Source organism: Tarenaya hassleriana, unplaced genomic scaffold (assembly GCF_000463585.1).
Source record: "Tarenaya hassleriana unplaced genomic scaffold, ASM46358v1 Cleome8, whole genome shotgun sequence".
NCBI lineage: Eukaryota > Viridiplantae > Streptophyta > Magnoliopsida > Brassicales > Cleomaceae > Tarenaya > Tarenaya hassleriana.
Genome location: NW_010970490.1, coordinates 925,334 through 952,198, shown reverse-complemented (window position 1 = coordinate 952,198; position 26,865 = coordinate 925,334). Strand labels below are relative to the sequence as shown.

Genomic DNA, 26,865 nt, shown 5'->3' with positions numbered 1-26,865 from the left:
ACTTGAAGAGCGTCGTGGAATATTCCCATACAGAATTGATCGACCCAGTTTTCATGGAGCAGTTGCAAAGCTGTCCGGGCAAGCTTGCAGCGATGTCCCGTAAGTTGGATGCCGTGTTGAAGAAGATCGAAAATCACATCAGATGGAAGAGGCTTGGAAACTCCGTACTCCGCAAATCGGAGCACATAGTGTGGCTGGTCGAAATACCGTCGGCGATATTCTTAGGGCCCATTGGTGCCCCCGTTGCCGCTGGACTCCATGTGGGGATCGGTTCTGCGGTTACTACACTATCACCATTGCTGGACCATTCGATAGATGTTCTGAAGCGGATAAAGGAAGAGGTGGAATCGCTGAAGAACGCGATCACGATAGAACAGACACAATTGGAGGATATGATAGGATTGGTAAATGCATGGACGAATCTCTACAAATCAATAGCGGAAACCGCCGAGATGGCGGTGGAGAGGAAATCGCGAATGCGCGCGGCCATGAAGGACATCGATGACTGGAACTTGTCGCTGACGGACGTGGAATTTGATCTATGCATTGAGATTGAAGACCGCGACACAAAGCTCCGGTCTGTTTTTGCCGATTCTCCCGACAAGATCGTAGAGTCACTGAGGAACGACAAGAAATGCATGTCAAAGCTCTTTCGCCGAGCCAAACCGAAGCTTTCCCGTTGAGAAACTTTGTCTCCGTTGGTTCCTAGCTTTGACTAAGGTTGACTATCTACCGTAGTATTCCATTTATATATTCCACGTGTTCAGTTGTTGATGTAACTTTCTTCTTTTTCTAAATATAATAAAAACGTATGATCGCAAGAACATTGACATTGACGGCTCACCTTATTGTGTTTAAGATTATTTATCAAAGTAGGGCTCAATGGGCCTATTTTGTTTACAAATAGGCTTAAACCGAGGCCCATTCGACCTATTTCTATTGGAAGCTCATAGATTAATTTGTAGAAAAACTTTTCCAACAAAAAATCTCATATACGTTGTATTATATTCATAAATGCGAATATAGGCGTGGTCATTTAACTCAAATGACCTACTTAGGTGGCATGAATTTCTTCGGAAAACCACCGAAAAAAATAAATTTTTTTTTTAAATTTTTACACCACTTTTCGGTTAGAAAAGTCCGAAATATCCTTTCTTTTTATTTTTTTGCGACCTTATTACGACTAACATATAACTAATATACAACTAAAATAAGAAGTAGTAATAATCGTATGAAGATAAAAGTGTAAAAAAACGTAGTTTTTTAAAAAAAATCGACATATGAATTTTTTGTCACCTTATTTAGAATCAATTGCAACTGTATTTAGAATTAATTATGAAGTCGTAATAACAAAATTGTTTTCGAGCGAATAAAAAACGTGTATTTATTAAGGGTAATTTAGTCTTTCTGAAAAAATTTAATAGGTTATGTTTTTACGGATGTACCCGTGAAATTGCTGCGACCCAAGTGGCTCGAGTAAAATGCCCTCTATATTTGTTTTCTTTCATTATGGGTATTTTCCAAAAAAGCAACGGATTTTGACATGGGGCTTATCTAATTCTTATCTTCATGTCGAGGGGCCACAATGGTTTTCCAATTTTCGGGGATAGACAAAAGAAAAGGTCAGTTCTAATGAAAATATCTAGATATTCATTTATATATATATATAGATTCATCGGCCACCTATAATCAATTGCGTGAAGGGTGGGATCACAACATTATTTTTTCTAGTTTAAAACCATGAACTAGAAAACCGGAAACCAATAGATGGTATTGTAAGCTAAGACCTTTCTATAAATATAAACGTCCAATCGAATCTGAAAGATAATTTCTCAAAGCCTCTACGGCCAGCAACTGAATTCCAGAAGAAAAAAAAATGGAAGGGACGACACAGAGGAAGATAGTAGTGGCAGTGGACGAAGGGGCAGAGAGCATGAATGCTCTTTCATGGAGTCTGGCCAACCTTTTCCCCTCTGGTTCCGATAATACACTTATCCTTCTCTACGTCAAGCCTCCGCCGCCCCCATACTCATCCCTCGATGCCACTGGTTCGTCTCTGAATTTTCATTCACCCGCCCTCTAGTCTCTGTTCTTGTGAAGAAGAAGAAGAATCACTTTGTGAGAATCTGTCTGGTTTGTCTTCAGGGTATATGATTTCAGGGAATATGATGGAAGCTGTGGAGAAGTATGGGTCTGAGCTCGTCGAATCGGTCATGGCCAGAGCTCAAGCTGTCTGCAGAAAATTCACCTCCCATGTAAGTTCATGCTTATGTTTCACGGTATTGATATGAATGAATATCATAGATATATATTCATCATACCTGCATGTTCAAAGGATTCATCGAAAATACAGGGCAAAGTGTAGACTGTAGAGGCGGGCTATTGTCGAAAAGATGATTGAACCAAGTCCTAATATGTCATTGTGCAGATTCTTGTGCAGAGGGTAGTGGGAAGGGGAGATGCAAAGGAAGTGATATGCAACACAGTGGAGAAACTCAGAGCAGATACATTGGTAATGGGCAGTCATGGCTATGGCTTCTTCAAGAGGTATAGTCACAAAAAAAAAAACAGAAAGAGAACTCATCTCTATGTTTGCATTAAGACAAAAGCTCTTACCTTTCGATTGGGGTTTATTATGGTATTTGTTCAAAGGGCTCTGCTGGGGAGTGTGAGCGAGTATTGTGCCAAGCGAGCCAGGTGCCCTGTGATCATCGTGAAGAATCATCCTCAGATGAACTGATGAGCTGGTTATCCACAATGAATGAAATCATCAAACATCTGTACCCATCTAGATATCGATATTCTCGTGAATGTCTCTGTGTGCAAATGTAATGATCGCTCATTCTTAAGCTGAAAGCATCATAGCGTACGACAGCAGAGTCGAATTGACTGGCTTGGGACAGCATTACTGTTAGATTAAACCAAAGCTATCAGAGAAACAGGAACGTATCATGTAAGATTCATCAAGTTATCACATAATTCAGTCGCACCAGAAAACGCCATTGAAAAAAAAAATTGATGCTCTGATATAAAGACATCAAGGAAACCAATTTCCATGGAAGCAGAAAGTGGGGTCAGGGTCTATTCCTGGCTGGCGTCAGATCCACCATTCGTATTGTTGTCCTTCCTCGCATACCTCTGGTTCCTCAGGAATTTCGGATCCATCTGCATCCATAATGATAAGGATATACCAAGATCACGGAGAATCTTCTCATCATCTCACAAATCGAGAGTGGCATTTGTCATCTAAACCCATAAACTCCGCTATGTCTGCTTAAAGACAGAAACTTTAACCAAAAATGAACAAATCAAACTCACCCCTTTAGTCGAAGTATGTCTGTGTCTTCTGGGTTTTTTTATCCCGTTCTTGTGAGCCTTGTAAGACTGGTTGTGGGCTGTGTGGTTTTTCGATTTCGCCATTTCTGCACAACCAAACCAATCATCAATCTGAGTTTTCCGGACGACAAAAAAGGGAATTGTGTTCTGATGTTGCAGCCAAATACGTCGAGATTGAGGGTAAGCACAAATACCGCTGGAAGTTACACCAAATGCGAGATTCAGGAGACTGAACGAACATGGGGATTACTTATTAGGGTTTCCAACCCGCAGTCTTTTACAAGGGAGACGAAATCAAAGTTTGGGTATTTACAGTTTAGGTGTCTAATTCTAAAGTAATTATATATGTAGACTTCAGTTATTTTTATTAGTGTATGGCCCCAATAGTATCCGTTACTGGCCCGATCACCATAACATTTAAACGACACCGTTTCAGGATGCGGATCCCAGAAGACAGAATCGAATGTTCCTCTTTCCTATCTCTCTCGAAATTTCATCTGCGTGAAATTCTTTCTTCATTCGGTTGCGTAAAACCCTAACAAAGGAAGAAGCCATGTTCCTAGTCGATTGGTTCTATGGAGTTCTCGCGTCGCTCGGACTGTGGCAGAAGGAGGCGAAGATCCTGTTCCTTGGTCTCGACAACGCCGGAAAAACCACCTTGCTCCACATGCTCAAGGACGAGGTTCAATTTCCTTCACCCCTATTATGTAATTTCGGTCGAGTTTCTTCGAATCCGTAGAAACTCAGCGTCGTTCTTAGTTTGATCGGACGAAAACTTTACCTTTCGTTGTTCGGTTATCCTGACGAGGGTTTCGGTTTCAGAGACTGGTCCAGCATCAGCCGACCCAGTATCCGACGTCGGAGGAGCTTAGTATCGGGAAAATCAAGTTCAAGGCGTTTGATTTGGGAGGTCATCAGATAGCACGCAGAGTCTGGAAAGACTACTATGCTAAGGTAATGTCTGGTGGTGATCGTGTTCTTGCAAGCAGATGATTCGTATTCTAGGTGAATCGGGTTCGAATCTTTTTAGAATTTGCATTTTCTGATTAGATGAAGATACAAGTAGTGTGGTGATAATCTCGCTATCTGCTCCAAATTCCGTGTCATAGCCCTTGCGTCAATCACATTAGTCACTGTATACTTCTGTTATCAAACTATTGTCATCTTGGATTGATTGCATCGTGCGCAAATTTGGCAGAGAGATCCGAAAGCTTAAAACCTATATGAATGAAGTTCCAGTTATTCCATCATGATGGTTTCTGGAGATGGCATAGCTCAGTAGAGTTCCGTACACCACACATGTTGAACTCCATTGATTTTAGGACCATCTGTATAACATTGCCTGGTTCTTCCTTAAAGGTGGACGCAGTGGTATACCTGGTGGATGCATTTGACAAAGAGAGGTTTGCAGAATCGAAAAGGGAACTGGATGCCCTTCTGTCGGATGAAGCCCTAGCAAACGTCCCCTTCCTTATACTGGGAAACAAGATTGACATCCCATATGCTGCATCTGAAGACGAGCTTCGTTACCATCTCGGCCTCTCCAACTTCACCACCGGAAAGGGCAAAGTGAATCTGGCTGGCACAAACGTCCGTCCCCTTGAGGTGTTCATGTGCAGCATCGTCCGGAAGATGGGCTATGGCGATGGGTTCAAGTGGGTTTCTCAGTACATAAACTAAGTGGTTGATGACGGTCCTGTCAGAAGTATCACCCGTATGCGAATGTTTGCCCTTTTGTTAGGGTTACTGTCTTACTGCTGTATTAAAAAAAACGTGTGAATGGTGTGGAGTGGATACAGTTTTCATGTAAATAGGGTTTCAGATTTGTGAATCGGTATTGTTACTAGTGCCACGTTCATACGGCGCAACAGTTTAATCGCATAGCATGGTTCAGAGATGGCCGTCTCTGTGTTGTTCTCAAGGGACAGATGGGCCTTTCGTGTCTTTGGATCAGTTCGGCCCAACAGTGTACAGAGTGCATGAATCCATCTCGAGAAATCATATAACAGAATGCTTTTGAGTTGGACATGTCGTGATGATTTGTATATATATAAAGACTAAATTCATTTTCCGTGTGAGGAAACATACAGACCAAACGCATAACTAAATAGGCCGAAATGTCCGAAAAGGGAGTGGGAGAGAGGGGAGGTGGCTTCTGGGGCCTAAAGCATTGGCTGGCTGTTTTGATGGGATGAAGAAGAAAGGTCCATAAGCCATGTGAAGTGGCTTCGACATTTAACACATCAATATATATGTCATTTGTCCTTTTATATACATCTATATACATATATATATATATATGGGAAATTACATTACATGTGTGGATGTGGTACGTTTATTATGTGATCATCATATGTACCCCACACTCGTACACTACTTTTCTTGACTTATCTCCTCCGCTTATGTCCCTCTTTGCTCGATATTATTGGAACACATTTGCCATTTTGTTGCATACATATGTGCCCATATACCCTCCACATATATCTTATATATTTTTTTTTGTATGAAGTTCGATGCATTTTGATCCAAAAACTATTTGATCTCTGCACTTCTCTCTCTGTTTTTGTTTTAAAAAAAAAAATATTTGTAGTGTTAAAGAAGCTTGAAAGCAACCGCCATGTGTAGTGTATCCAACTCATACAAGAAAATGACTCCTCTCGTGCCATTGCCATGTACATTATTTGTTTGTGATTGACCCTCGCACTTGGCGTTAACTCATGCAACCGTACCTGCCATTGACATGCTTATGCCATTTTCAGCAATAGAACTTGATTTTAAGTAACTAATTAACTCAATCTTGAGACGCAGTCACTAATCACGTATATTCTAATGTGTCACGATCATTTACTTACAGAATCTTAGAACTATAATCAATGACATGAATACATACATACATATATATAGAAAGTAATGGATCACATAGGTTTTGGAAAAAGACCACAGTGGCTGCCGTGAGATAAGGTTTTCATACGGGGATGAGTATTTCTGACAAAGCCATGAAACTACAAAAGTCTGCACTTCTCTTACAACTTTTTTTACATGTTTTCCCAATTATTGCATTCTCCCTATATATATATATATATATATATATATATTATTTTTTCCTTATTTTTATTTCTTCAGCAGCTTTTCAGCAAAGCATTGCCCCTCCTTTTCAGTCTTTCTGTATTCATTTGTTCTTGATAACTGTCATATGTTTACATTGTTATATGCGACTATATAAATATATATACACGTTTAGAAAAAGATCGTTTTTTACATTTATCTACGTACATATGTTCGTTTTAGTCGATATATATATTTTTTTTGGCTAATTCTATGCAAAAATTTTGTACAAGCGATTTCGAGTGACGGAAACAGAAACCATTCTTAAGTTAGATGTACATTTTTATTTGCAGCGCTGTCACTTCATGCTCATTACCACTCGTGGCCGAGTGGAAGATGTTAAGATAAATCCCAAATCACATATGAAGTATAGTAAAACACACAATTTAGAAATACTTGAATTAATTAAGGTATTGAAAATAACGAGTTTTTGGTGGCCACATGGATCACTCTTTGGTGATAATCTCGCTATCTGCTCCAAATTCCGTGTCATAGCCCTTGCCGGATAAAAATCTCAAAGCCCGAAGCTTTTGGAACGAAAAGAGGTCTCCGTGGTGTGAATTTGAGAGAAACTAGATGATTGGTTTGTATATTTATATCCTTGTTTTTGTAATTACGTCATGTTTAAAATAACAATAATAAAAACGAATTATACCCATCTGTGATTCCCGCAAAGTGGCCGTCAGAATCAGAGCTTAGATATTTGCTCCCATTCGGACATTGTTTGGTTTGTGCCCTAAAACCCATGCCTCGGGAAAAGGTTACACAGTGAAGCATATTGATAATCTGCAAAGCACAGAAAAAAAAATCAAACAATTTTGGTCATCTTTTAATCGATCAATAGCTTGTATTTATCGGAACTGTGCAATGAATCGAGTGCCCACTTGTAATGTCAGCATGTTCATATATAATGCTGATTTAAAATCTTCATAAAGGTATATATACTTTATTCTATAAACTAATACGTTTTTAGTTTAAGCTTATAGATATATTTACATATGTAGTTTATAGTTATATGTTTTATTACAAACAGACATTATATAGCGAAGTAGAAAAAGGGAAGTCGTCATGCCATGGTAAGCCATAACTAAAAGGATTTTTATCTATGTAAGAGATTTGTATGTATGTATGTATGTATGTATGCATGCATGCATGTGTGTGTGCGTAAACTGTGCCTCCTCGGATAGCAACATGTTTAGAGAATGGGGACCGTTATCTTTAAAACAGCAATTATAAAAACAATAAACGATAAATGATTACAATTAGCGGATAATGGCCTTATTAATGTGTTGTTATAATGACCGAGATTCCAAGTGTTTGATTAAGAGCCACCCTGGCAGATCTGTGACCACTTAACTATACAAACACTATTAACATTTCGTTCATATATTGGAAATTTTGTTTGGTGTACATATAATGACCGAGATTCCGCTTTCTTTATTTTTTTTTAATTTTTTTTTTGAAAATTTTCCATTTACTACAGTAATTCGCCTTCCACTGGACAATATATAATTAGTAACATAGCTAGAGCTACATATCGAATTTCAAATGTTATTATTGTACTAACATAGCTTATTCTCCACGTCGAGGTTGATCATTTCGACTAGATTCTACATATACCATAAAATTAGTTAAGATTAAATCTTGATGCAGATATTTGTCGATTAAACTTGGGGGGAGGGGGGAATAACCAAAAGTTAGAGAATCTTTTCAAAACTATGGGATAATAGAGAAAACAATAATGTCTTGATGATATATACATATCCACACAAATAAATCCGGACAAAAGTGGAAGGAAGTTGTGCCAGTTATACAATTTTTAATAGATTTGATTTTGTTGCAATATTTTATATTTATGGGGAAAAAGAGCAGTTCCCAGTTGTCAGGGCAAGAGAGAGAATCCTACGACGAGAAAAGCCGAATTTCTCCTCACCCACTCTGCATTATTATTTTTTATTTTTTATTCGACCATTTTCCGAGAATTTGAAATCATGAGAAGGAGAGAGAGAGAGAGAGAGAGAGAGAGAGGCACAACATCAACATGTGTTTCTCCACTGCTGCATTAATGCCTTCGTGATGAGCTTGTCCTTGTTTTCGAATTGTATTTTTCTCCTAATTTTTTTTTAAAAAAAGAGTTTTTATTATTATTATTTTAAAAGAAATACTCAAATGCACTTTAAATTCAGAACCCTACAATTTTTTTGTCCAGTGGATGTCAACAGCGGGACGAGACATGTGTTGTGAATATGCATGTGTTTTTATATATATTATTTCATCCCTCAACGTTAATGGAGAGAATCTGTAATTCTCTGTTTGTTTTCATTCGTATCCTGTTAACCGATTAGCACGCAGATTTGATTTCGAGTAATTAAAATTACCACTATGGGTGTAGTTGCAATAATTATGGAATTTTCCATATATATATATATATATATATATATATATATATATATATATATGTATGTGTGAGGAATAAAAGGATGGGGTCCATAAGCTCATCATGCAAATTGAACCTCCATCGATTCCCTCTTTCCTCCAATGAATTTTACGATTAGCCTCTTCCATTATTAGAACCCATCATCAATATACATATTGATGTATAGATATTTTGCCCATCTGGTGTGAGATGTACAAAAAGATCGATGCCTGGAAAAAGAAAAATGATGCATAGAAAAACAAATACACAATAATACGTGCGTGCATTATATATATATGATCTGCATGCCTATAGTATGCATGTAAACATATAAAATTCACGCCTAAATCTTGAAGTTGTAAAATATCACACACTATGCTATACATATAGGTACATGCATTAATATACATATATATGGTATAAAAGTAAAGTGTATATGTATATTCATGTGTGTATGGGGCATATAAGAGGGTCCCAGTCGACCTGGAACCAGACTAGACTATATGATCAACACAAGACAATTTTGTAAACCCTATTTTTTTTTTTAATATAAAAAAATGTATTTACACGATACAATCATTTGCCTCTATTTTCCGCTCCTTGCGAGCTTTTATCATAAACCCACACAACTACACAGGGAGACACGACACACTGTTTCAACCCCCTTTCGTATCCATTATATCGGATGTAAAATAGGTAATGTTTCTTTTTAACCACCGTTCTCAGTTAAAAATTAATTGTCAGTAAAATCTATAGTACGAGTTAAATAGATTTCACCGTCTAAATAGATATTCTTGTGCGAATCTTTTTTAATTCCTTTTTTTTTCGCATCCGAAAAAAAAAACTATCATCACAAAATCATGAAAACCAAACATAGTCCGTGACATAATTATGGTAAATCATGTCAATGATTTCCGGTGGGGAAAAAAAGTCGCTTTTATTAATTGAAATTATAACGTGAAACGTAGGGTTGGGCATTTATACCTCTTATCCGCGGGTTTGCAGATATCCGGTCTCGTGGATATCCAAAAAACGGGTACTCGCCTCTGAATGAAGACGAAAATGGGTACATAAAAATGACAATGAAGACGGGTACGAATTTCATTTTTACGAAGACGGGTATCCGCGAGTACCCGTAAATATATAAAAATATCAAATATTCCTATATTTTTTTAATTATTTATTTAAATATTAGGTTTTAACTTTTCAAAATTAACATATATGTTTAAAAAACTTTAAAAATCTATATATATTCAAAGATATATATTTTTTATATTTTAAATATATTATTTGAATTAAATAATATAATTTTACTAAATCTTTTGGATACCCAAAGCCGTAGATAAATAACCGGTTCTCACAACCAAATATAGATCGTATAAAACGTTTTACCTTCTACACTACTCTAATGTTTAAGTGTATTATATCGAACATCCAATCATACATGTATATATATATAATGTGTATAAATCTGTTATAGAACATACAGAAATGTTTTTTTTTATAAAAACATTACAAATATTATTCTGATATAACTGTGTAGATTATTCTATTGTATTTTTTAAATACATTACAAAATGAAAACAAAATAAAATAAGCAATAACAAAATCGTGGTTAGAGTGTGGTACGCCAAACATGCACACAATCATAAAACACCCTCTATATATGAAATGAGCAGTCGAATAATTGTGTCTAAAACTATGCTGAGCTGTCCCCAATTTATTGACTCTCTCTTCTTCATTGGGCTTGCACTCGTTTAAAAAGGACACGTGGCTGTACATAAGTTGGGTCGAAATTTTTATATAAACAAAGGGTGTATGTATATACGCATATAAATGCTGAAATCGCATCATACCGGATGTTACCTACCCCTCAATTGATCTATTTAATTACCGTAATGCCATAAATCTCGCCACTCCATTGACCTGATGCGCCACGCGCTCTATTTAATGGATTTAATTTTTGGACCATACTGCGTTCTCAACCCAACCAATTAGACATAATGTATGCAGCGTATCAATCATGAGAAATAATTAAGGGAGAAATTCTATATTGAGTTACATCCTTGTGGTTCGTAAATATCATTAGGTTATAATCCTGAAAACCATTATAGTCCGTATGATGGGTTTCATTGAGATCCAACGTATCAAAATATCCATGTATCATTGTAATTATAACATGGGAAAAATAAATTATTAGATAAATGAATTTATGCTTTGGCCGTCTAGCTTTAACATGGGCATTATAATACGAAAAGGCTTCACATGGTCAACTTATGCTCCATTTTTATTCGCCAAACAAATAACAGGGAAAGAATCTAGTAAAAGTAGAGCAAAGAGATAACAATCATTTGAATTATTTATCAAAGATATATATGAGAGAATGTAATAATTTGTCTGCCTGTGCCCCATAATATATCTCATATGAAATTTAATTCTCTTTTTTTCTTTAACGATGATAATTGACTTTGAAATATAAGAAACCGATGGCGAAAATCTCAATAAACATCAATATTATAATTAAAAAGAATAGAGCGATTCAATTGTTAATGCAATTCTAGGTAACTTTTGCCATAGATTTGCATCCAACAACTTAGTGTTAGAGGAGAGAGGGAGAATATGAAAAAGGGCAGTGATGCCATTGCCAGCTATGAAGTTGAAGGATTAGAGCTTTCTCTGAGGTCAAAGCTGGCATCTCCCTCTCTCATTCATATATTGCCCTTTTTCTCTCCATAAACCTCCCACATTCACTTCCTCTCTCTCTCTCTGTCCCTTTATTAACACTTCTCTTTACTTTCTCAAATCTTGGAGCAGAGGAAGCAACGAATTTTGTGGGGGGGGGGGAGAGAAAACAACACACCATCACATTGAAACATATATATATATATATACATCTTTTTTTGATGGTTTGAACTATTGATTCCATCGGTGAACCATATAGTTTCAGGACAAGAGCAACATAGAACAATGGCAGTTTCTTCTACCATTAATGGCGACAAGAAGCACTGGTGGTTCACTCACAGAAAGGTAAACATCTTTCACTTTCTCGAAAATCGTGGTAATGGGTATCCTTATAGTGGATTGAAAGATCTAATCTTTAATCTGGGGTTTGCGCCGCAGTTGGTGGATAAGTACATTAAGGATGCGAGGACTCTGATAGCGACCGAGGACCAGAACGACGTCGCTTCGGCGGTTCACCTCCTGAACGCGGCGTTGGCGTTGTCGCCGCGTTTGGAGACGGCGCTCGAGCTGAAGGCGAGATCTCTGCTCTTCCTCCGCCGCTTCAAGGACGTCGCCGATATGCTTCAAGATTACATTCCCAGTCTCGACGACGAAGACTCCGACGGCTCCTCCTCTTCCTCCTCCTCCGGTCATCTATCTCGCGACCGCGTCAAGCTTCTCTCTGACGCGCCGGACGGCCGCGACCCGTCGTTTAAGTGCTTCTCCGTTTCCGATTTGAAGAAGAAGGTCATGGCAGGTCTCTGTAAAAATGGCGACAAGGATGGGCAATGGAGGTATTTCACTCTTCCCTCTCTCCTTTTTTCCCGAGTAAACGCACCGCTAATTTCGTAAGGAGTAACTGATTAATAATATTTGTTTTTATATATCTTCAGGTACATCGTGTTGGGGCAAGCTTGTTGCCACCTGGGTCTAATGGAGGACGCGATGGTTCTGCTTCAGACCGGGAAACGCCTCGCCTCCGCCGAGTTCCGTCGCCGTAGCATCTGCTGGTCCGAAGATAGCTTCTCTCTCCTCTCCGAAAATTCCTCCTCCGTCGCCTCTGCCGCATCTCCGCCACGCCACCCCCTGACCGAGGCCGAGAGTGTCAGCCACCTCCTCGCCCACATAAAGCTCCTCCTTCGCCGCCGGACCGCTGCCCTCGCCGCTCTCGACGCGGGGCTCTACTCGGAGTCAATCCGCCACTTCTCGAAGATCGTCGACGGTCGCCGACCTGCTCCTCAGGGGTTCCTAGCCGAGTGCTATATGCACCGCGCCACGGCATACAGAGCCGCCGGGCGAATCGCGGAGGCCATAGGCGATTGCAACAAAACACTCGCTCTCAAGCCGTCGTGTATTCAGGCTCTGGAGACAAGAGCATCGCTCCTTGAATCAATCCGGTGTTTTCCCGATTCGCTTCACGACCTTGAACACTTGAAACTTCTCTACAACACCATTTTACGCGACCGGAAACTTCCTGGCCCGCCGTGGAAGCGCCACAACGTGAAATACAGAGAAATCCCCGGGAAATTATGCGTATTGACGACCCAAATCCAGAAATTGAAGCAGAAAATCGCTAATGGAGAAACGGGTAACGTCGATCACTACGGCCTGATGGGAGTCAGACGCGGATGCACTCGGTCGGAGCTCAACCGAGCGCATCTCCTGTTGTGTCTGAGACACAAACCCGACAAGGCCACGTCGTTCATCGAACGCTGCGAGTTCTCCGACCAAGACGCCGTCGATGCCGTCAGAGATCGAGCAAAGATGACTTCGCTGCTGCTCTACCGTTTGATTCAGAAAGGGTACTCCACAGTCATGGCGAACATAACGGAGGAAGAAGCCGCCGAGAAGCAGAGGAAGAAAGCCACGGCGGCTGCGCAAGCCCAAAAGGCGACTCAGAACGCTGAAGAACCGAAACCGGTCGAGAAAACCGGTTCAGTTAAGCGAACATGCCCAGCAGAAACCAAGACGGCGAATTCGAACGCGTATCAAGGAGTGTTTTGCCGAGATCTGGCGGCCGTCGGGAATTTACTGTCTCGGGCTGGTTTTAACCACCCGATTCCGGTGAAATACGAAGCCCTCAGCTGCTAGAGGTCCCCGCCGGTTAATTTTGGAAAACGAACACAACCAAAAAAATATTTTATATAAATATAAAAACATTTGAATGTATGTATGTAATGATAATTTTCCCGCCGGAAAAATTTTGTTGCCTCTGTTTACCTCTGAATCGGTTCCTTTTTCTGCAGATCTCATTATTCACTGTTCATAATCCCTCAGATTTGGATTTTCCACCATCTTACAACTAAAAAACAGTACGTGGTAATGAGCGCTATAAGAGAACTTGAATTTTGGCCACGTGTCATGTTTTGGATCAGGGTCTTTTTTTTTTTTTTTTTTTTTTTTTTTTTTTTTTGGATCAGGGTCTTTGAGGATCTGTCCGGAAGACAATTAAATGAACTGATGCGTCTGACACCCAACGTAACATTCCGATCGATCCCTGATCTACTTTTACCGTCATTAAATGCACTGAGGCCCGGACCATTAAGAAACCAAAACAAAAATTAAAAACTTCAAAGGAAGCCAACAGATTCCAATTTAAATTTCTAATTAAATAATTCGATTTGTTTTTTTTTTCTGAATTCGAGGAGATGGCTAAAAAGGGGGAAATCATCAATAAGTAGAGAGAGCCTCTGCAATTATTTTTCCGCCAGTTTTAGTTTCGGAATATCATTGTATGCCACATGTTCCTACGCAACATTATTTATGGCACATATGCACACTTATAGTATATAATATATTTATATGGCTACATATCATAATATTCTCTGGCTCAAATTTATTGCATGAGCGGTTAAAAGGGAACCGTATTGATTTTAATTGCCTATCTACGTCAGTAGGTTATATGAATATGGATAACCCACAGGTCTTCTTGGTTAGGCTAACATATACAAACGTTAATTAATAAGTGTAGATTTTCAACAAGTCTTTGCTTAATTATGCTTAAAAGAAATCAATGTGAATCTCTTTCCTTGGCTTTCAAGGCACACGAGTCTCCTGTGCCTCTATCCGTAACCATTGGCTTTGCCTTTAATTTCTTCACGCAATTTCTCCTTTTCTCCAATCTACAAGACCTGCACATCTTGATTTTATTATATATATTTATTATGTATATAATAAACTGTGATTTGTTCTTTTTCTGCAGGAAAAATGGCGTATTGAATTTTCAAACTTGATATTTTATTGATCTGGTCAAGATCCTGAATTTAACGGTCCAATAGACCATGCTATTATAAAATAAGGATAAGGGTCCAAACTCATTGGTCTCATATATATATATTTTTTTAATATAACATACGCAAATTAGATTTTAAAAATGCGAACTACGGATGATAATTTGTCATCGATAATTTGAGTCGAGGCAATTATGCGCACACTGTACCATTTTTCAATTATTTGGGTAGTGTAATTATAATCATTTTCGAATGGGGATATAGTTAATTTACAATATACCGGGGGGGAAAGTGGGAATACTTCGAAACCAAGGGGGAAAAATGCAAAATAAAGAACACGTGATTTATAAGATTGGATGTTGAGGACACTGGGAAGAGGGATAGGTCGTGGCCAGATGCGATGATGTCAGTGCATCCATGTGAGCCTATCATGTGCTCTTTTAAGTATCCCATATTTTAAAATTGGTTTACCTTTTTTTTTTATTAGTATACTTTGTTATTTTAAATTATTAAAAAAATCCTTTCAAAATTCTTAGCATAGACTTTTGCTGACAAGGGCTAATATATAATAATTTTCTAAAAGAAAAGAGAAAGGAAAGAATGTGTAGCAATATATCAATTTTTATTAATAAATACATATATACGAGATTGGATTTTTCACATTCTGAGGTTGTGTGTTCCAAGTGTGAACTGTTATTTGTGTCATGAAAGTGTTATTTAACTTTGGTGGGTTATTATTATTATTATACCGTTTTACATCTGCAACTTCTATATCTTTAGAAAAATAAAAATTGCGTGACCATATTTGATATTTGGCAAAATCCCATTAGTTACCATAACGAATGACGAATGACGTCTCAACTAAAGAGCTCTATGGTCCTTACATATAGACATATATGACATGCAAGCATACACGCAGCACTATATAGCGGAATACACATGATGATTTGAGACCCTTCATACATATATGTGCATGCATGCATGCATACATACAGCAACACGTATTAAATAAATATACATATATTATATAAAAAGATGTGAAAGGCAATGTGTGAGGAAGATGAAAGAAAGGGAAATGGAGTGCAGATGAAGCAAACTCGCTGTCTTGCATTTTCAGCCATTTCAATGTAATTCAATCGCTTTCTTCTTACTAATACATGCCCCCTTCTCCACACGACCTTTGTTTGCATATATAATTTCTCTCTCTTTTTTTCTACTCTTACAAACAATAATCAAATATCCATATTCTTCAATTTTAAGGCATACAAACTATGCCTTAAAATCACTCCTAACGATCTTAAAATTGCATATCATGCATGGAAGAATATATAGTACTCGAAATTGGAAAAAAAAAATGTGTACAGTACATGGTATGGTAGCACATATTTCTTCCTACATAATTTGCCTAAAACTATTACAGAGGGGACAATACATATTCTGATCCTTCAAAAAAAAAAAAAAAAAAAAAACCCGAGAATGTAAGAAAATGGAAAGTCGCTGTTGTTTAGGAGAGGACTTCCTTGATCTTCTTCCTCTGATCATCAGTAAGAGAAGACGGGAATGTAACCTCGAAGGTCACATACATGTCTCCTTTCTTCGTGCTGTAGTAAACTGGCATTCCTTCTCCCTTTATCTTCCTTACCTCTTTCGGCTTTGTTATACCCTGCGCCCGTCAAACGTTTAAAAAAAAAACATTTGCACAACTCGAAACTAGAGGTTTGAATTCAATTTGGCTGCTCGAAAACGTTCATTAGCCTGATCTAATTTAGATAATGCGATTGTACCTTTGAACTGATGTCGACGTCATGATCGTCGAGATGTTTGATGGTCTTCTGGAATCCGACGAGAGCTTCCACCTGAGGGAACGTTGAAGCAATCCGAATATGAAATGAACCCTATTGCTTTCTGGTCAAGAATATGAACGCAGAGTCAGAGGAGTTGGCAGAGCTACCAGGGATATGTCCACAGTCATGTGCAGATCGTTGCCATCCCTTCGGAACCGGCTGTGAGGTTCTGTGCGGATACGGAACTGTCAAGGCAAAGCTCGCAGTCAGTTTCAGCTTTTGATGTGAAGAAAGATACATTGCAAAATCGGCACAGAAACCTAACCTTAAGGTCACCAGGTTCACCGTCTATTATAGGCTCACCATCTTCGTAGAACACTACTTCCTGAAAGATGGAATCATGGAAACAGAGACAGCTTAAACATCTGGACAATCTCATGTCAGGTGAAAAAAAAAAGACAGCCATAGATGGCAGAACTTGTTGGGAAAGAAGTCCTCAAAAGACTGATTCACTTAGAGCAGCCTGGTTCTTTTCGAAACTTACTTGTCCATCTTGCATTCCTTTCTCGATATCGACGGTAACAAAGTTTCCCTCCCGTTCATGCTTGACATTCGGGCATTGCTCACAGACCTGAGAGAATCGATAGATATGCATTGAGATTTGAGTGACGGGCAGAGCACGATATCAGGTTGAAGTGGAGGTTTGGAGACACCCGAGTCGATCTAAAGTACCTGCTCTGTCATCTGTTGGAACATTCCAGGACCGATTTGTCTATGATAGACCTCATTCCTGCAGTTACACTTTCTCTTTCCTGGTGCTGGTTTTAGGACGTTTTTCTCTCTCCAAACCTGTGAAATTAAGGTAACCCTAACTCAGTGAGAAAATGCAATGTTTCAAAAGATCTAAAGAGGAAAACTGGATCCATCTAGACAAAAAGAGCAAAGCAAGTGCAGTTCTCTCGCATCTCTATCTAAATTCGCAAGGACTGTGGCATTGATATTAGGCTTCATGATCAGATCTTGTCAGTCAGATATATCCGAATCAAAGCAACAGCTTGGAGAAATAACAAAACAAAGTTTTGTAAACAGCAGAAAACAGCCCGACGGATCAATGACACACCTTTACAGAGCCTCCCATGTACAGATCTTCAAGAGAAGCGTCAAGTTCAACAATCACATCATCACCTTTAACAATCTTCTCTTCTTCCTCCATCGAACCTCCCCCAAAAAACCTAAAAGCGAAAGTAATGATCTCAGGACGTCAGCAGAATGCACGTTTGGCATGAATGAAGAGCTTCCGGAGGGATAACAATCACATTGGAAATGTAACACCAAAAAAAAAACTATTTGTAACCATGAGGAAAAACTTGGTGAGACATTTATGTTAGGGGTAATTAACATTAGCCCTAAGCTACAAGCCTACAATGTTTCTTATAGCCTGGACTTAGTACCTCTAATTGGAACGAATCAAAAGAGTGATCCCCATCATCTTCCTCATCAAAGAAGAGAAAAAAAGACAGCATTTTTGTTCCAACAGTGGGGGGAATGCCAATGCTTACGTACCAAAGACAGGAAAATCTCAGTAAAACTTACTGGCCAAATATGTCCTGGATGTTGATACCACCCATTCCCCCACCCCTGCCTCCATTAGCAGCGAACTGTTTAAGCCCCTCTTCTCCATACTTGTCGTATATTTCCCTCTTCTCACCATCCGATAGTACCTCATAAGCTGTGTCATGGCACCAAATGACAATCAATCCACTACACTGATATAATCCCTCAGCTAACATGTCCTCAATTCGATATGGAAAGACAGGCCCCTGAGGCAAATCGGGATAAACACCACAGAGTTGTTTGAAATCAAAAGAGAATAATACCATTGTTGATCTCCGCGAATTTACGGTTTGCTTCCTCGTTTCCTTGATTCTTATCGGGATGATACTTCAATGCGAGCTTCCTGTAAGCTCTTTTGATCTGTTCATCAGATGCACCTCTCGGCACTTGCAGCATATCGTAGTAGCTCTTCCTGAATCATCGAGGATATCGGACCAAGTAATTAAAACAAGGATATGCCAATCAGAAGCATATATGCACACACATTTCAATTCCAACCACAACGCGCATTCCGCAAACTGATATACGCACCGAGCTCTTTACGCATAGACGAAATGCTTACCCAGCAAGAACGGTGACTGCCCATGAAAGAGCGAACAAGACGAAAAACAGCTTCGAACTCCGAAGTGCCATGGAAATGCAGATCAGGAGAATCGGATCTCTCCGAGATCTTCAACTCCTAGGTTTCCTTCAACCTAAATCACAAAAGAGAATCTCCCGATCTCGAGAAGATGAAGATTCCCTTCTTCGCGACTTACGACCGGAGGAATTCCAATGTCTTCTTGGACTCTTGTTCTGATGCTTTCTTCTTCCTTCCCTCCTTCCGCCGAACGATTTGGAACGTTTTAGAGTTCGAAACGCAGAACACGGTTTACGTATACTCTCGCAAGCTTGACCAATCAGTGTTCAGTTAGTGATTGTTTCATCCAATTAAATACTTCCACGTGGAGACACCTGTCAATTGGTTTCACCCACGAGACGACGTCGTTTAGAAGACAGTCATCAGAAGTAGAGCCCACAAATCAGTGAATGGGCTGAGTTTAAATTGGTAGATGAAACTAATGGGCTTTGGTCCATGGATTGATTGCGTAAACCCATGAAGAAGAAATAACATATGCTCTTAATATATTATACACATAATGAGACTCGGTATGTTACGATTACGATTAGGTTTAGGTTTAGGGTTTAGGGTTTAGGGTTTATACAATAGTTCTTTCTCAAATCAATTATCATTTTTTTTTACGTATCCTGTTTTCTTGTAGCTTGAATATGGACTATTCGAGAGTATTCGGATACAAATTAAGTTATAATATTTTAAAATGATCAATCAAATTATAGTGGATTCTCTTGGGTGGGGGTGGCTATGTGCATTTCTCTGCTTGACATTTATCAATGGAAAAGGTATGTATATATATTATATTCCCAACAACTCCAACAAATATTTGTAAGTTTTCTGTAGCTAATGCTAACTTTAATGTGTCTCTGATTGACGATGATATTTCAACACACAACACAAGTTGCGAAATAAAATAAAATAAAAAGGACAAAAGAAATGTCGTTGTCCTTTGAATTTATAGTGCGACCTTGTTCCATAGCCTTTGGAACCATCCACGTGAATGTATAATTGCTAATTGACATATATTATGACGCTGTGTATATAAACATGGTAGAGTGAAAATAGCTGAGTTATATACAGTGGACCGTTGTACGATTCAATCGATATATGGGGCATGTGGACAACATTAACTACAAAAACTTACAAAGAATTTATATATATAGCACCGGAGCCCTAGATTTCATGGGCATTGTAATTTGTAGATTCGTTTAATAAGTTATACAACAATGTTTTTTTTTAAATATATATACAGTTGCAATAAATAATGATTGGGATGATGAACCAAATAATTTATTTATTTTTTCGTGTGTTGCGGACCACGAGATTACCGTGGAGCACTTATTCATCATCCATCGTCGCGGACCCAAAAAGGTATAAGCGAATCAATGATATGCCATAATGGATGAAAAAAAATTTTATCGCCTTATTAAAAAAATATATATATAAATATGTATGATGAGACGAAAAAGAATATATAATTTAAAAACAATATAGATTTGTATTGTAGTCGAATCTAGAGCCGAATTTCTAATGTCAAGAGTTCTGTTAATTGTGTTAGAATTGCGTTGAAAAGTACGTATTCTGTTGCAATTCTGCGTTAAATATAATGTTGGATTTTTAGTTTTTTTTTTCAGTGTAGTTAAATATTTAATAAAAACGATAATTCTTCTCATCCAATTTAATATATGATATTGATAAACAAAATCATCACGATTATGATATATTATTTATTAACACTAATTAATGAGAGTGATATTCCAATCTGCTGGTTTATACAGTATATGTTATATCAATTAATTAAAATTCGTGGAAGGCCTTGAAGGCTAGAATGGACAGTGAAACGCGACGTTGATACATTCATTTCAAATAAACATATACCAATGTGGATTTTTACATGCATGAGATTCGAACAAGGCCTAAACAACGACCGAGGCATCAGAGATCAAACTTGGCCTAAGCCACTCAAGAACAAAACTAAACACACAACACAACAATAAAAAAAATATATACCAAAGAAAAAATCATGTTTTATTAGCTTAACCGCCTTAAATTAGGTATATAGAAAAAGAAAATAAACAAATATTCCGTACTACGTGGCCCAAATCCATTAATATGAATAGGAAATGTTAGACGGAAGAGTAAATGGGTAACAAATGTTGTCAGAAGTTTCTGATTTTTTTTTTCATAGAAAAAATTGCATGGCATGCAAGATACATACATACATACATGCATGTATGTAATAGCATGTAATTAAATAATATAAAAATAATGTTTTTACCTTACAAGATCGAAGTTCGTTGCAATGGAAAGCACTATTGTAAATGCTTGTCGCTAGGGGTAGGCAAAAATATCCGAATTTTTGGGTCGGGTATCAAAAAATTCGGGTATCCGAGCGAATGATATATGAGATTGGGTATTAATATTAGAATACCCGAATTTTTGGATTCGGGTTCGGATAATGGTTATTATCTCATGGTTACCCTTAGATATCCGGATAATAAAAAATTATGTTTTAAATTTTAGATTTTTTATTAGATTTTGTGTTATTTTATTTAATATTAATGATTATATAGATATTATTGGATATATTTATGATGTATTTTTTAAAAAATAAACTATTTTAGATATAAATACAATTTAAATTTATTTTGAATGATTTTGAGTATGTATATATAAATATATTTTAAAAAATTGATTGAAAATAATTACAAATATTTAGGTTCGGTGGTTCTCAGATACCCGAGAATTATCTCACGGATTTTTGGATTCGGGTATCCGACTTCACGGGTACGAGATCGGGTAATAAAACATATAATCCGAGACGTTCGGGTTCAGATTCAGGTACCTTCGAATTTCCGGATACCCGATCCGTGTCCACCCCCAGGTGTCGCAGACTTACTTTGGTTGGAGTTCTTCCTATACATGATCTGACTAGTCATGTGATTTGTGTATATGACGTCATGTGAATGTGTATTGTACGTATAATTATTGAAGGTTGAAATCATTAATCTAAAAATATTTTGATTAACAAAATGTTAGTTGTTGTCAATGGGTTTGTACACACATGTAGAATTGGATTTGAATACAGAGACAACAAAATAACTAAATTCCTAACATGTACTTTTTGGTGAAGTCTAAGAAAACAGATTCAAAGGAAAATATCAGTCAATGTGGCCTAACTCGTGTATCTACTTATATATATATATATATATACACATGTATATACGCTTTCAGCTCGGGAAGACTATGATCACGGGACCATGCATGTGAAAGGGGTCGGCACATGGAATCTTCCGCATAAAAATTCCCTCTGACAAAATGTGCGATCAGTACCCCTGCGACGTCTACGTATCATATTGTCGATATATCATACAAGGGGAAAATATATTAATAAGTCAATTACATTTATTCTGTCAATTTGTAAGCACTGTTTTTTTGTTTTCTGCGTGCTTCTTTTTTCTAAAAAGGTATACAATTGAAAGTTTGCAACTGCAATATTTATTTACAATAAGTTAACAAAAAAAAATATTTATTTACAATATAGCGCCTAATGGAACCACGAGGAAGGTAGAGGGGCCGGCGAGGGCACTCGACCGTAGATGAGCCACGAGGGCAGCCTCAAAGGAGTCCTACGTGGCGTATTCCTATGCCACACACGTGTCACAATCTCCACTCTCTTTCTCATCAATACCCACCCAGTGCTCTTTTCTCTCCCTCTCTCTCTCTATAAGTATTAAGCAGTGAGTGAGTCAGTCACGTGTCACAGTACGTACAGTCTAGTCGGGGGTCACGTGACGGGGAGATGGGACGAGCGCCGTGCTGTGAGAAGGTGGGGATGAAGAAGGGGCGGTGGACGGCGGAGGAAGACCATCTCCTCTCCTCCTACATTCTCTCCCACGGCGAAGGCTCTTGGCGTTCCTTGCCCAAACACGCCGGTACCTCTCTCTCTCTCTCTCTCTCTCTATATATATATATATATGTGTGTGTGTTCTTTGTGTATTCGACATGGCTATGAAGCTAGAGAGCATTGTGTGTGTGTGTGTGTTTTATTATTTTATTTTATAAACGTGTTTTTTTTAAATTGCAATTTTACATGTATCGTATATTTGCCTCGATTGGTGTTGTTTGATCTTCTTGACCATATATTTCCCTTTGTTCTTGTAAGTTTGTCGTCAAATCATATATACATATATGTATATTACTTTCTTTTGTGCATGCATCGTATATTATTGTCGTGATCATATTTAGAATCCGCAGCTGTATCTTCGATGTCAAATCAGTGAAATCACTGTGGTAAAAGAGAAATTGCATTTAATATATTTATACATAGACTAGACGTTAGATTTCAGACCGATGAGTAATTGCACTTTATCGAGGAATGAAAAGATAACTTTGATGGATGGAGGGTTCTCTGCCCCACGAAACGACGTGATAGTTCATGTTGAATAACTAATACTATATTTATTATAGTGTTCGTATAAATAGTTTAAGTATTTCTTATTTGATGAACTATATTTAGCTTAAATTAAATAGATTTGATCTTGATTAGGGTTTTTTCCTTTTCTGATAAGATGTATAACAAAAAAATTCAGCAGGTCTTATTCAACAATTGAATGATACACGTAAGATAATATGATAAAGATGATATTGTAAGCATCTTCAGTGGTTGAATATTGACTCGGAACCACGATATGGCCGAAAGACGCCCTAGTGTTTATCGAACAAAGCACCCGTACGTCGACTGTTGACTTTTGGGCATGCCGATGTATAAAACTGCCGTTTCACGTTTTTTCCATTATTTTAAATGGAAACTAAGACCCACGGATTTAAAGCTCCATTTTCTTTTTTAATAATAAGTAATTAGTTCGTGTTCTATATGTACGAGCAACCGTTAGATGTTGAATTTTATATTTTCTTAACATTACTAATTAACATGCAATATGCACATATATCCACCGCGACAGGGTTGAAAAGATGCGGAAAGAGTTGCAGATTAAGGTGGATAAATTATCTACGATCAGATATCAAGCGGGGGAACATAACTCCACAAGAGGAGGAAATCATTGTTAAGTTGCATTCCTCTCTAGGAAACAGGTACTCCAATCTCATTCCCGAAACCTAATCTCTTCCCGTACCTTTGGAACTGTCCGACAATTATTTCCACAGGCACAGAATCTGAATGCGGAACCGGAAGCATATAACGAGTTATAACTCAAGTTTTACACAATGACAAGAATTTTATAGGAGTTGTGGCTGTTTGAGAAAACATCGTTTAGTGGGTCCGACGCTTTTATAAACACTATACTTTTTTTGAGCTGACACACAGAAGACGAACAAATACTTGGATGACAGAGAAAACAAAACAAAAATGTCGGAATCTGCGTCGCTCTCGAATTCTAATTATGTTCAACAATACATTTCAAATCGAAAAATGTCCTGACTGCATGGCATCCGTATGGGTAATTATTACTTCGAATGGTGATTAATACGAAATTAATGTTAATCACAATAGTAAACTCTTTGGATGTAGATGGTCGCTAATAGCAACTCATCTGCCGGGGAGAACAGACAACGAAATAAAGAATTATTGGAACTCTCATCTGAGCCGGAAACTTCACAGTTTCATCAGAAAAACGACGGTCTCTCAAGAAGTCGCCGCCGTTGTCATGAACGCCATCAAGAACGTTAATCCTTCGCCGTCGCCCAAACGCAGAGGGAGAACCAGAAGATCCTCCATGAAGGTCAAAACCTCAAACCCCAAAAACTCCACGAGGAAGACGAAGCAAAACGTCACTGGTACGCACAAAACGAAGCCACCAGCAGCTGATGTGGAACGCCAAGAAAACGCAGAAAGTGGCGGCGCGATATCGCGCGTTTGCGAAGAGAGAAGTGGTAAAAAAGAGGCAGCCAAAGAAGATGCATTAATGGTGTTGTCAAGTTGCAGCGGTGGAGCCGACACTTCGATAGGTTTCATTGCGGATTTAGGACCATGTGGATACGTTGACAACATTGACTATGATCTCAGCATTAATGGCGACATTGAAGATTTGTCCTTCGATGACACTTTTGACGGTTATCTCCACTTGGATGAGTCCGGGCACGTGTTTTCATGGTACGGCGAAGAAGAGCCTAACAACCCAGGAGACTCCGAACCAGTCAGAGGGTCTGGAGACATCAAACACTCTGTCTCGGACCAAGATTCCGCCGGTCTCGAGAATATCGGTGGCGGCAGCTGTAGTAGGGAGATTCTTCAGTCGTGTCCTTCGGTCGAATCGTTTCTTAGCTATGACGAGGTCAATGATGGGAGCGATGAGTTAATGCATTCTATTTCTGAGCAGACTTTTGTGGGTAATGGAAATCTCAACAGCAGCGGTTGCCGTGGCGTTAGCGTTAGTGGCTCGAGCTCATGGACCGGTGATGCCACGCAGTCGTGCTCGGCGGTGGAGTTTCTGAACCAGGACCTGGCCAACGAGATAACCGACGAGTTCATTGACTGGGACTCAGTCTTGCACGAAGGTCAAAACCTTTGGGAGGAGAAGGAGAGTCCGGATTCGCTCTTGTCGTGGTTGTTAGAGGATGAAAGAACCACCGCCTTCGGGCAAAGCACTAGCGACTACGATTCCGGAGAATGGGATCGCGAGAAGGAAAACGCGATGGTGACGTGGCTTCTTTCATGATGTGCAAATGCCAATGCCAAATGTGTAGGTTTTATTTTGTCCTTAGGCTTGGCGACACGTGGCGTTATCTCGTCTGTACAGTGGAAATTTGTCTTTGTGTCGTAATGTCGAGATCTTTTGGTCGTTTAATGTCTTTTTCTAATGGCCTAATGAATAAAACATGTCGCATTTCCGTCTGTAGCTTTTTGAGGAAACACTGTGTGAGATGTACATATACAATTAAATAAACACATACGGACGTGCGTATATATATATATATATATATATATATATACACGAGTGTAATTAACTGTACCAAATAAATATATAATGATTCGCATAATACGAAGGGGACTTAATATTCCAGGAATTGGAATTATTTTGTCAGTTTCCCCTACAATTAGTCTCATATAATTAATCACAAAGGACAAATATAGTTGTGCATTTATTCAAACCATAACCAAGCGCAGACTTTTCTCCCATTTATATTATCGGAAAAGACATTTAACCAGAAAGGAGTAGACGTCACTAAAAAACGTCATGTTGATGGACTAAAGGAGATATTTGGTTTTTTCCCCTCACAGAAAAGAATATTAAGTTTTAAATTCTGCCACTAAGCCCAGTTGTCTGCACGAAATTGGGCCTCATTTTGTTAAAAAGTTGATATGGTACCAACAATTTAAATAAGCCCATTTTGACCCAATTTATAGGCCCAGTTTTATCTGTGGGAGATGTGCGTGGATGATTTGAAGGGGCAAATTAAATAACTGGCTGGTGACAAAATACTGTAATATAAAACAATAAAAAACGATTTTTCGTTTAAATTATTTTTATCTAACAAGATAAAATTTTAAGGTTAAAAATTATGTTTCACTTTTAAAAAATTATCTGAATAAAACGGAACTCTAAAAAACAAAGATCGACTTCTCGTTAGGGCTGCCATTTAAGGCTCGACACGTCATCCAGCCACGTAAACTGAACTTACCATCGCCGTCCGCTTATCAGCAGCTAAATGTACGAGTGAGATTGTGCCACGTCATCACCGTCTCTTTTTTTTTCCCATACAAGCGAATATATTTAATCCAATCAAATTTAGAGACGCAGCGTTTATTTGTCAATAACAAAGGCATTCTAAAAAAGCACAAATTTCTTGGATCAAAGCTTGGAGTGATAGAAAAATGGTGACATCTCAGATCTGTTTAGGTTTTGGCTTCTTGGCATTGCTGTTCGTGTCGGCCGTAGCAGACGACGTGGTTGTGCTGACGGAGGACAACTTCGAGAAGGAGGTCGGCCAAGACAGAGCAGCTCTTGTCGAGTTCTACGCTCCCTGGTAAAAACATTTCTTCCGTCACGGATTTTTGGATTCGGGTATCCGACTTTACGGGTA

General features: G+C 38.4%; 8 protein-coding genes across 10 annotated transcripts in view; 6 read left to right on the top strand and 2 right to left on the bottom strand.

The window, feature by feature from the left end:
- Positions 1-751, top strand: part of LOC104802200 — a 1,528-nt gene extending 777 nt beyond the window's left edge. The window contains exon 2 of the mRNA XM_019201169.1: positions 3-751. Coding sequence (XP_019056714.1) covers positions 3-683 — 681 coding nt within the window. The 3' untranslated portion in view covers positions 684-751. The remainder of the gene's footprint in view (positions 1-2) is intronic.
- Positions 752-1,696: 945 nt separating this feature from the next.
- LOC104802198 (universal stress protein A-like protein) lies at positions 1,697-2,869 on the top strand. Its single transcript, XM_010525679.2, has 4 exons — positions 1,697-2,048; positions 2,146-2,255; positions 2,429-2,547; positions 2,653-2,869. Exons 1-4 carry the CDS (start codon positions 1,877-1,879, stop codon positions 2,738-2,740), a joined length of 489 nt encoding a protein of 162 aa, XP_010523981.1. The 5' UTR covers positions 1,697-1,876; the 3' UTR covers positions 2,741-2,869.
- Positions 2,870-2,932: 63 nt separating this feature from the next.
- Positions 2,933-3,641, bottom strand: LOC104802199 (60S ribosomal protein L29-1-like). 2 transcript variants are annotated; one of them, XM_010525680.1, is made up of 3 exons: positions 3,531-3,641; positions 3,319-3,422; positions 2,933-3,165 (listed from the first exon to the last, which is right to left on the bottom strand). In XM_010525680.1, the coding sequence occupies exons 2-3, from the start codon at positions 3,418-3,420 to the stop codon at positions 3,082-3,084; spliced, it is 186 nt and encodes a 61-aa protein (XP_010523982.1). In that variant the 5' UTR covers positions 3,421-3,422; positions 3,531-3,641; the 3' UTR covers positions 2,933-3,081. The 2 variants fall into 2 exon arrangements, with proteins under 2 accessions (XP_010523982.1, XP_010523983.1); XM_010525681.2 differs by having other exon boundaries at positions 3,504-3,617.
- Positions 3,642-3,777: 136 nt separating this feature from the next.
- LOC104802197 (GTP-binding protein SAR1A-like) lies at positions 3,778-5,233 on the top strand. Its single transcript, XM_010525678.2, has 3 exons — positions 3,778-4,018; positions 4,159-4,290; positions 4,696-5,233. Exons 1-3 carry the CDS (start codon positions 3,890-3,892, stop codon positions 5,014-5,016), a joined length of 582 nt encoding a protein of 193 aa, XP_010523980.1. The 5' UTR covers positions 3,778-3,889; the 3' UTR covers positions 5,017-5,233.
- Positions 5,234-11,550: 6,317 nt separating this feature from the next.
- Positions 11,551-13,805, top strand: LOC104802196. Its single transcript, XM_010525677.2, has 3 exons — positions 11,551-11,884; positions 11,978-12,372; positions 12,472-13,805. The coding sequence occupies exons 1-3, from the start codon at positions 11,825-11,827 to the stop codon at positions 13,667-13,669; spliced, it is 1,653 nt and encodes a 550-aa protein (XP_010523979.1). The 5' UTR covers positions 11,551-11,824; the 3' UTR covers positions 13,670-13,805.
- Positions 13,806-16,125: 2,320 nt separating this feature from the next.
- On the bottom strand, positions 16,126-19,060 carry LOC104802195 (dnaJ protein ERDJ3B-like). Its single transcript, XM_010525676.1, has 10 exons — positions 18,769-19,060; positions 18,470-18,618; positions 18,186-18,321; positions 17,713-17,824; positions 17,325-17,441; positions 17,137-17,223; positions 16,918-16,977; positions 16,760-16,837; positions 16,593-16,664; positions 16,126-16,471 (listed from the first exon to the last, which is right to left on the bottom strand). The coding sequence occupies exons 1-10, from the start codon at positions 18,837-18,839 to the stop codon at positions 16,313-16,315; spliced, it is 1,041 nt and encodes a 346-aa protein (XP_010523978.1). The 5' UTR covers positions 18,840-19,060; the 3' UTR covers positions 16,126-16,312.
- A 3,330-nt stretch (positions 19,061-22,390) lies between these two features.
- LOC104802193 (transcription factor MYB12-like) lies at positions 22,391-25,698 on the top strand. 2 transcript variants are annotated; one of them, XM_010525673.1, is made up of 3 exons: positions 22,391-22,757; positions 23,787-23,916; positions 24,353-25,698. In XM_010525673.1, exons 1-3 carry the CDS (start codon positions 22,625-22,627, stop codon positions 25,497-25,499), a joined length of 1,410 nt encoding a protein of 469 aa, XP_010523975.1. In that variant the 5' UTR covers positions 22,391-22,624; the 3' UTR covers positions 25,500-25,698. The 2 variants fall into 2 exon arrangements, with proteins under 2 accessions (XP_010523975.1, XP_010523974.1); XM_010525672.1 differs by having other exon boundaries at positions 24,335-25,698.
- An 891-nt stretch (positions 25,699-26,589) lies between these two features.
- Positions 26,590-26,865, top strand: part of LOC104802194 (protein disulfide-isomerase like 2-1-like) — a 3,356-nt gene continuing 3,080 nt past the window's right edge. Inside the window, exon 1 of the mRNA XM_010525675.1 lies at positions 26,590-26,808. Coding sequence (XP_010523977.1) covers positions 26,657-26,808 — 152 coding nt within the window. The 5' untranslated portion in view covers positions 26,590-26,656. The remainder of the gene's footprint in view (positions 26,809-26,865) is intronic.

Coding starts and splice junctions, on each gene's coding strand:
- LOC104802195 (XM_010525676.1), bottom strand. CDS start 18,839: ATGGCACTTCGGAGTTCGAAGCTGTTTTTCGTCTTGTTCGCTCTTTCA. Junction 18,322..18,469: donor ATTCGCGGAGATCAACAATG/GTATTATTCTCT, acceptor GCCATGACACAG/CTTATGAGGTACTATCGGAT. Junction 17,442..17,712: donor ACATGGGAGGCTCTGTAAAG/GTGTGTCATTGA, acceptor TTAATTTCACAG/GTTTGGAGAGAGAAAAACGT.
- LOC104802198 (XM_010525679.2), top strand. CDS start 1,877: ATGGAAGGGACGACACAGAGGAAGATAGTAGTGGCAGTGGACGAAGGG. Junction 2,049..2,145: donor CTCATCCCTCGATGCCACTG/GTTCGTCTCTGA, acceptor GTTTGTCTTCAG/GGTATATGATTTCAGGGAAT. Junction 2,548..2,652: donor GGCTATGGCTTCTTCAAGAG/GTATAGTCACAA, acceptor ATTTGTTCAAAG/GGCTCTGCTGGGGAGTGTGA.
- LOC104802193 (XM_010525672.1), top strand. CDS start 22,625: ATGGGACGAGCGCCGTGCTGTGAGAAGGTGGGGATGAAGAAGGGGCGG. Junction 22,758..23,786: donor TTCCTTGCCCAAACACGCCG/GTACCTCTCTCT, acceptor CCACCGCGACAG/GGTTGAAAAGATGCGGAAAG. Junction 23,917..24,334: donor CATTCCTCTCTAGGAAACAG/GTACTCCAATCT, acceptor TAATCACAATAG/TAAACTCTTTGGATGTAGAT.
- LOC104802197 (XM_010525678.2), top strand. CDS start 3,890: ATGTTCCTAGTCGATTGGTTCTATGGAGTTCTCGCGTCGCTCGGACTG. Junction 4,019..4,158: donor TCCACATGCTCAAGGACGAG/GTTCAATTTCCT, acceptor TTTCGGTTTCAG/AGACTGGTCCAGCATCAGCC. Junction 4,291..4,695: donor GGAAAGACTACTATGCTAAG/GTAATGTCTGGT, acceptor TCTTCCTTAAAG/GTGGACGCAGTGGTATACCT.
- LOC104802196 (XM_010525677.2), top strand. CDS start 11,825: ATGGCAGTTTCTTCTACCATTAATGGCGACAAGAAGCACTGGTGGTTC. Junction 11,885..11,977: donor GGTGGTTCACTCACAGAAAG/GTAAACATCTTT, acceptor TTTGCGCCGCAG/TTGGTGGATAAGTACATTAA. Junction 12,373..12,471: donor GACAAGGATGGGCAATGGAG/GTATTTCACTCT, acceptor ATATATCTTCAG/GTACATCGTGTTGGGGCAAG.
- LOC104802199 (XM_010525680.1), bottom strand. CDS start 3,420: ATGGCGAAATCGAAAAACCACACAGCCCACAACCAGTCTTACAAGGCT. Junction 3,166..3,318: donor GACATACTTCGACTAAAGGG/GTGAGTTTGATT, acceptor TTATGGATGCAG/ATGGATCCGAAATTCCTGAG.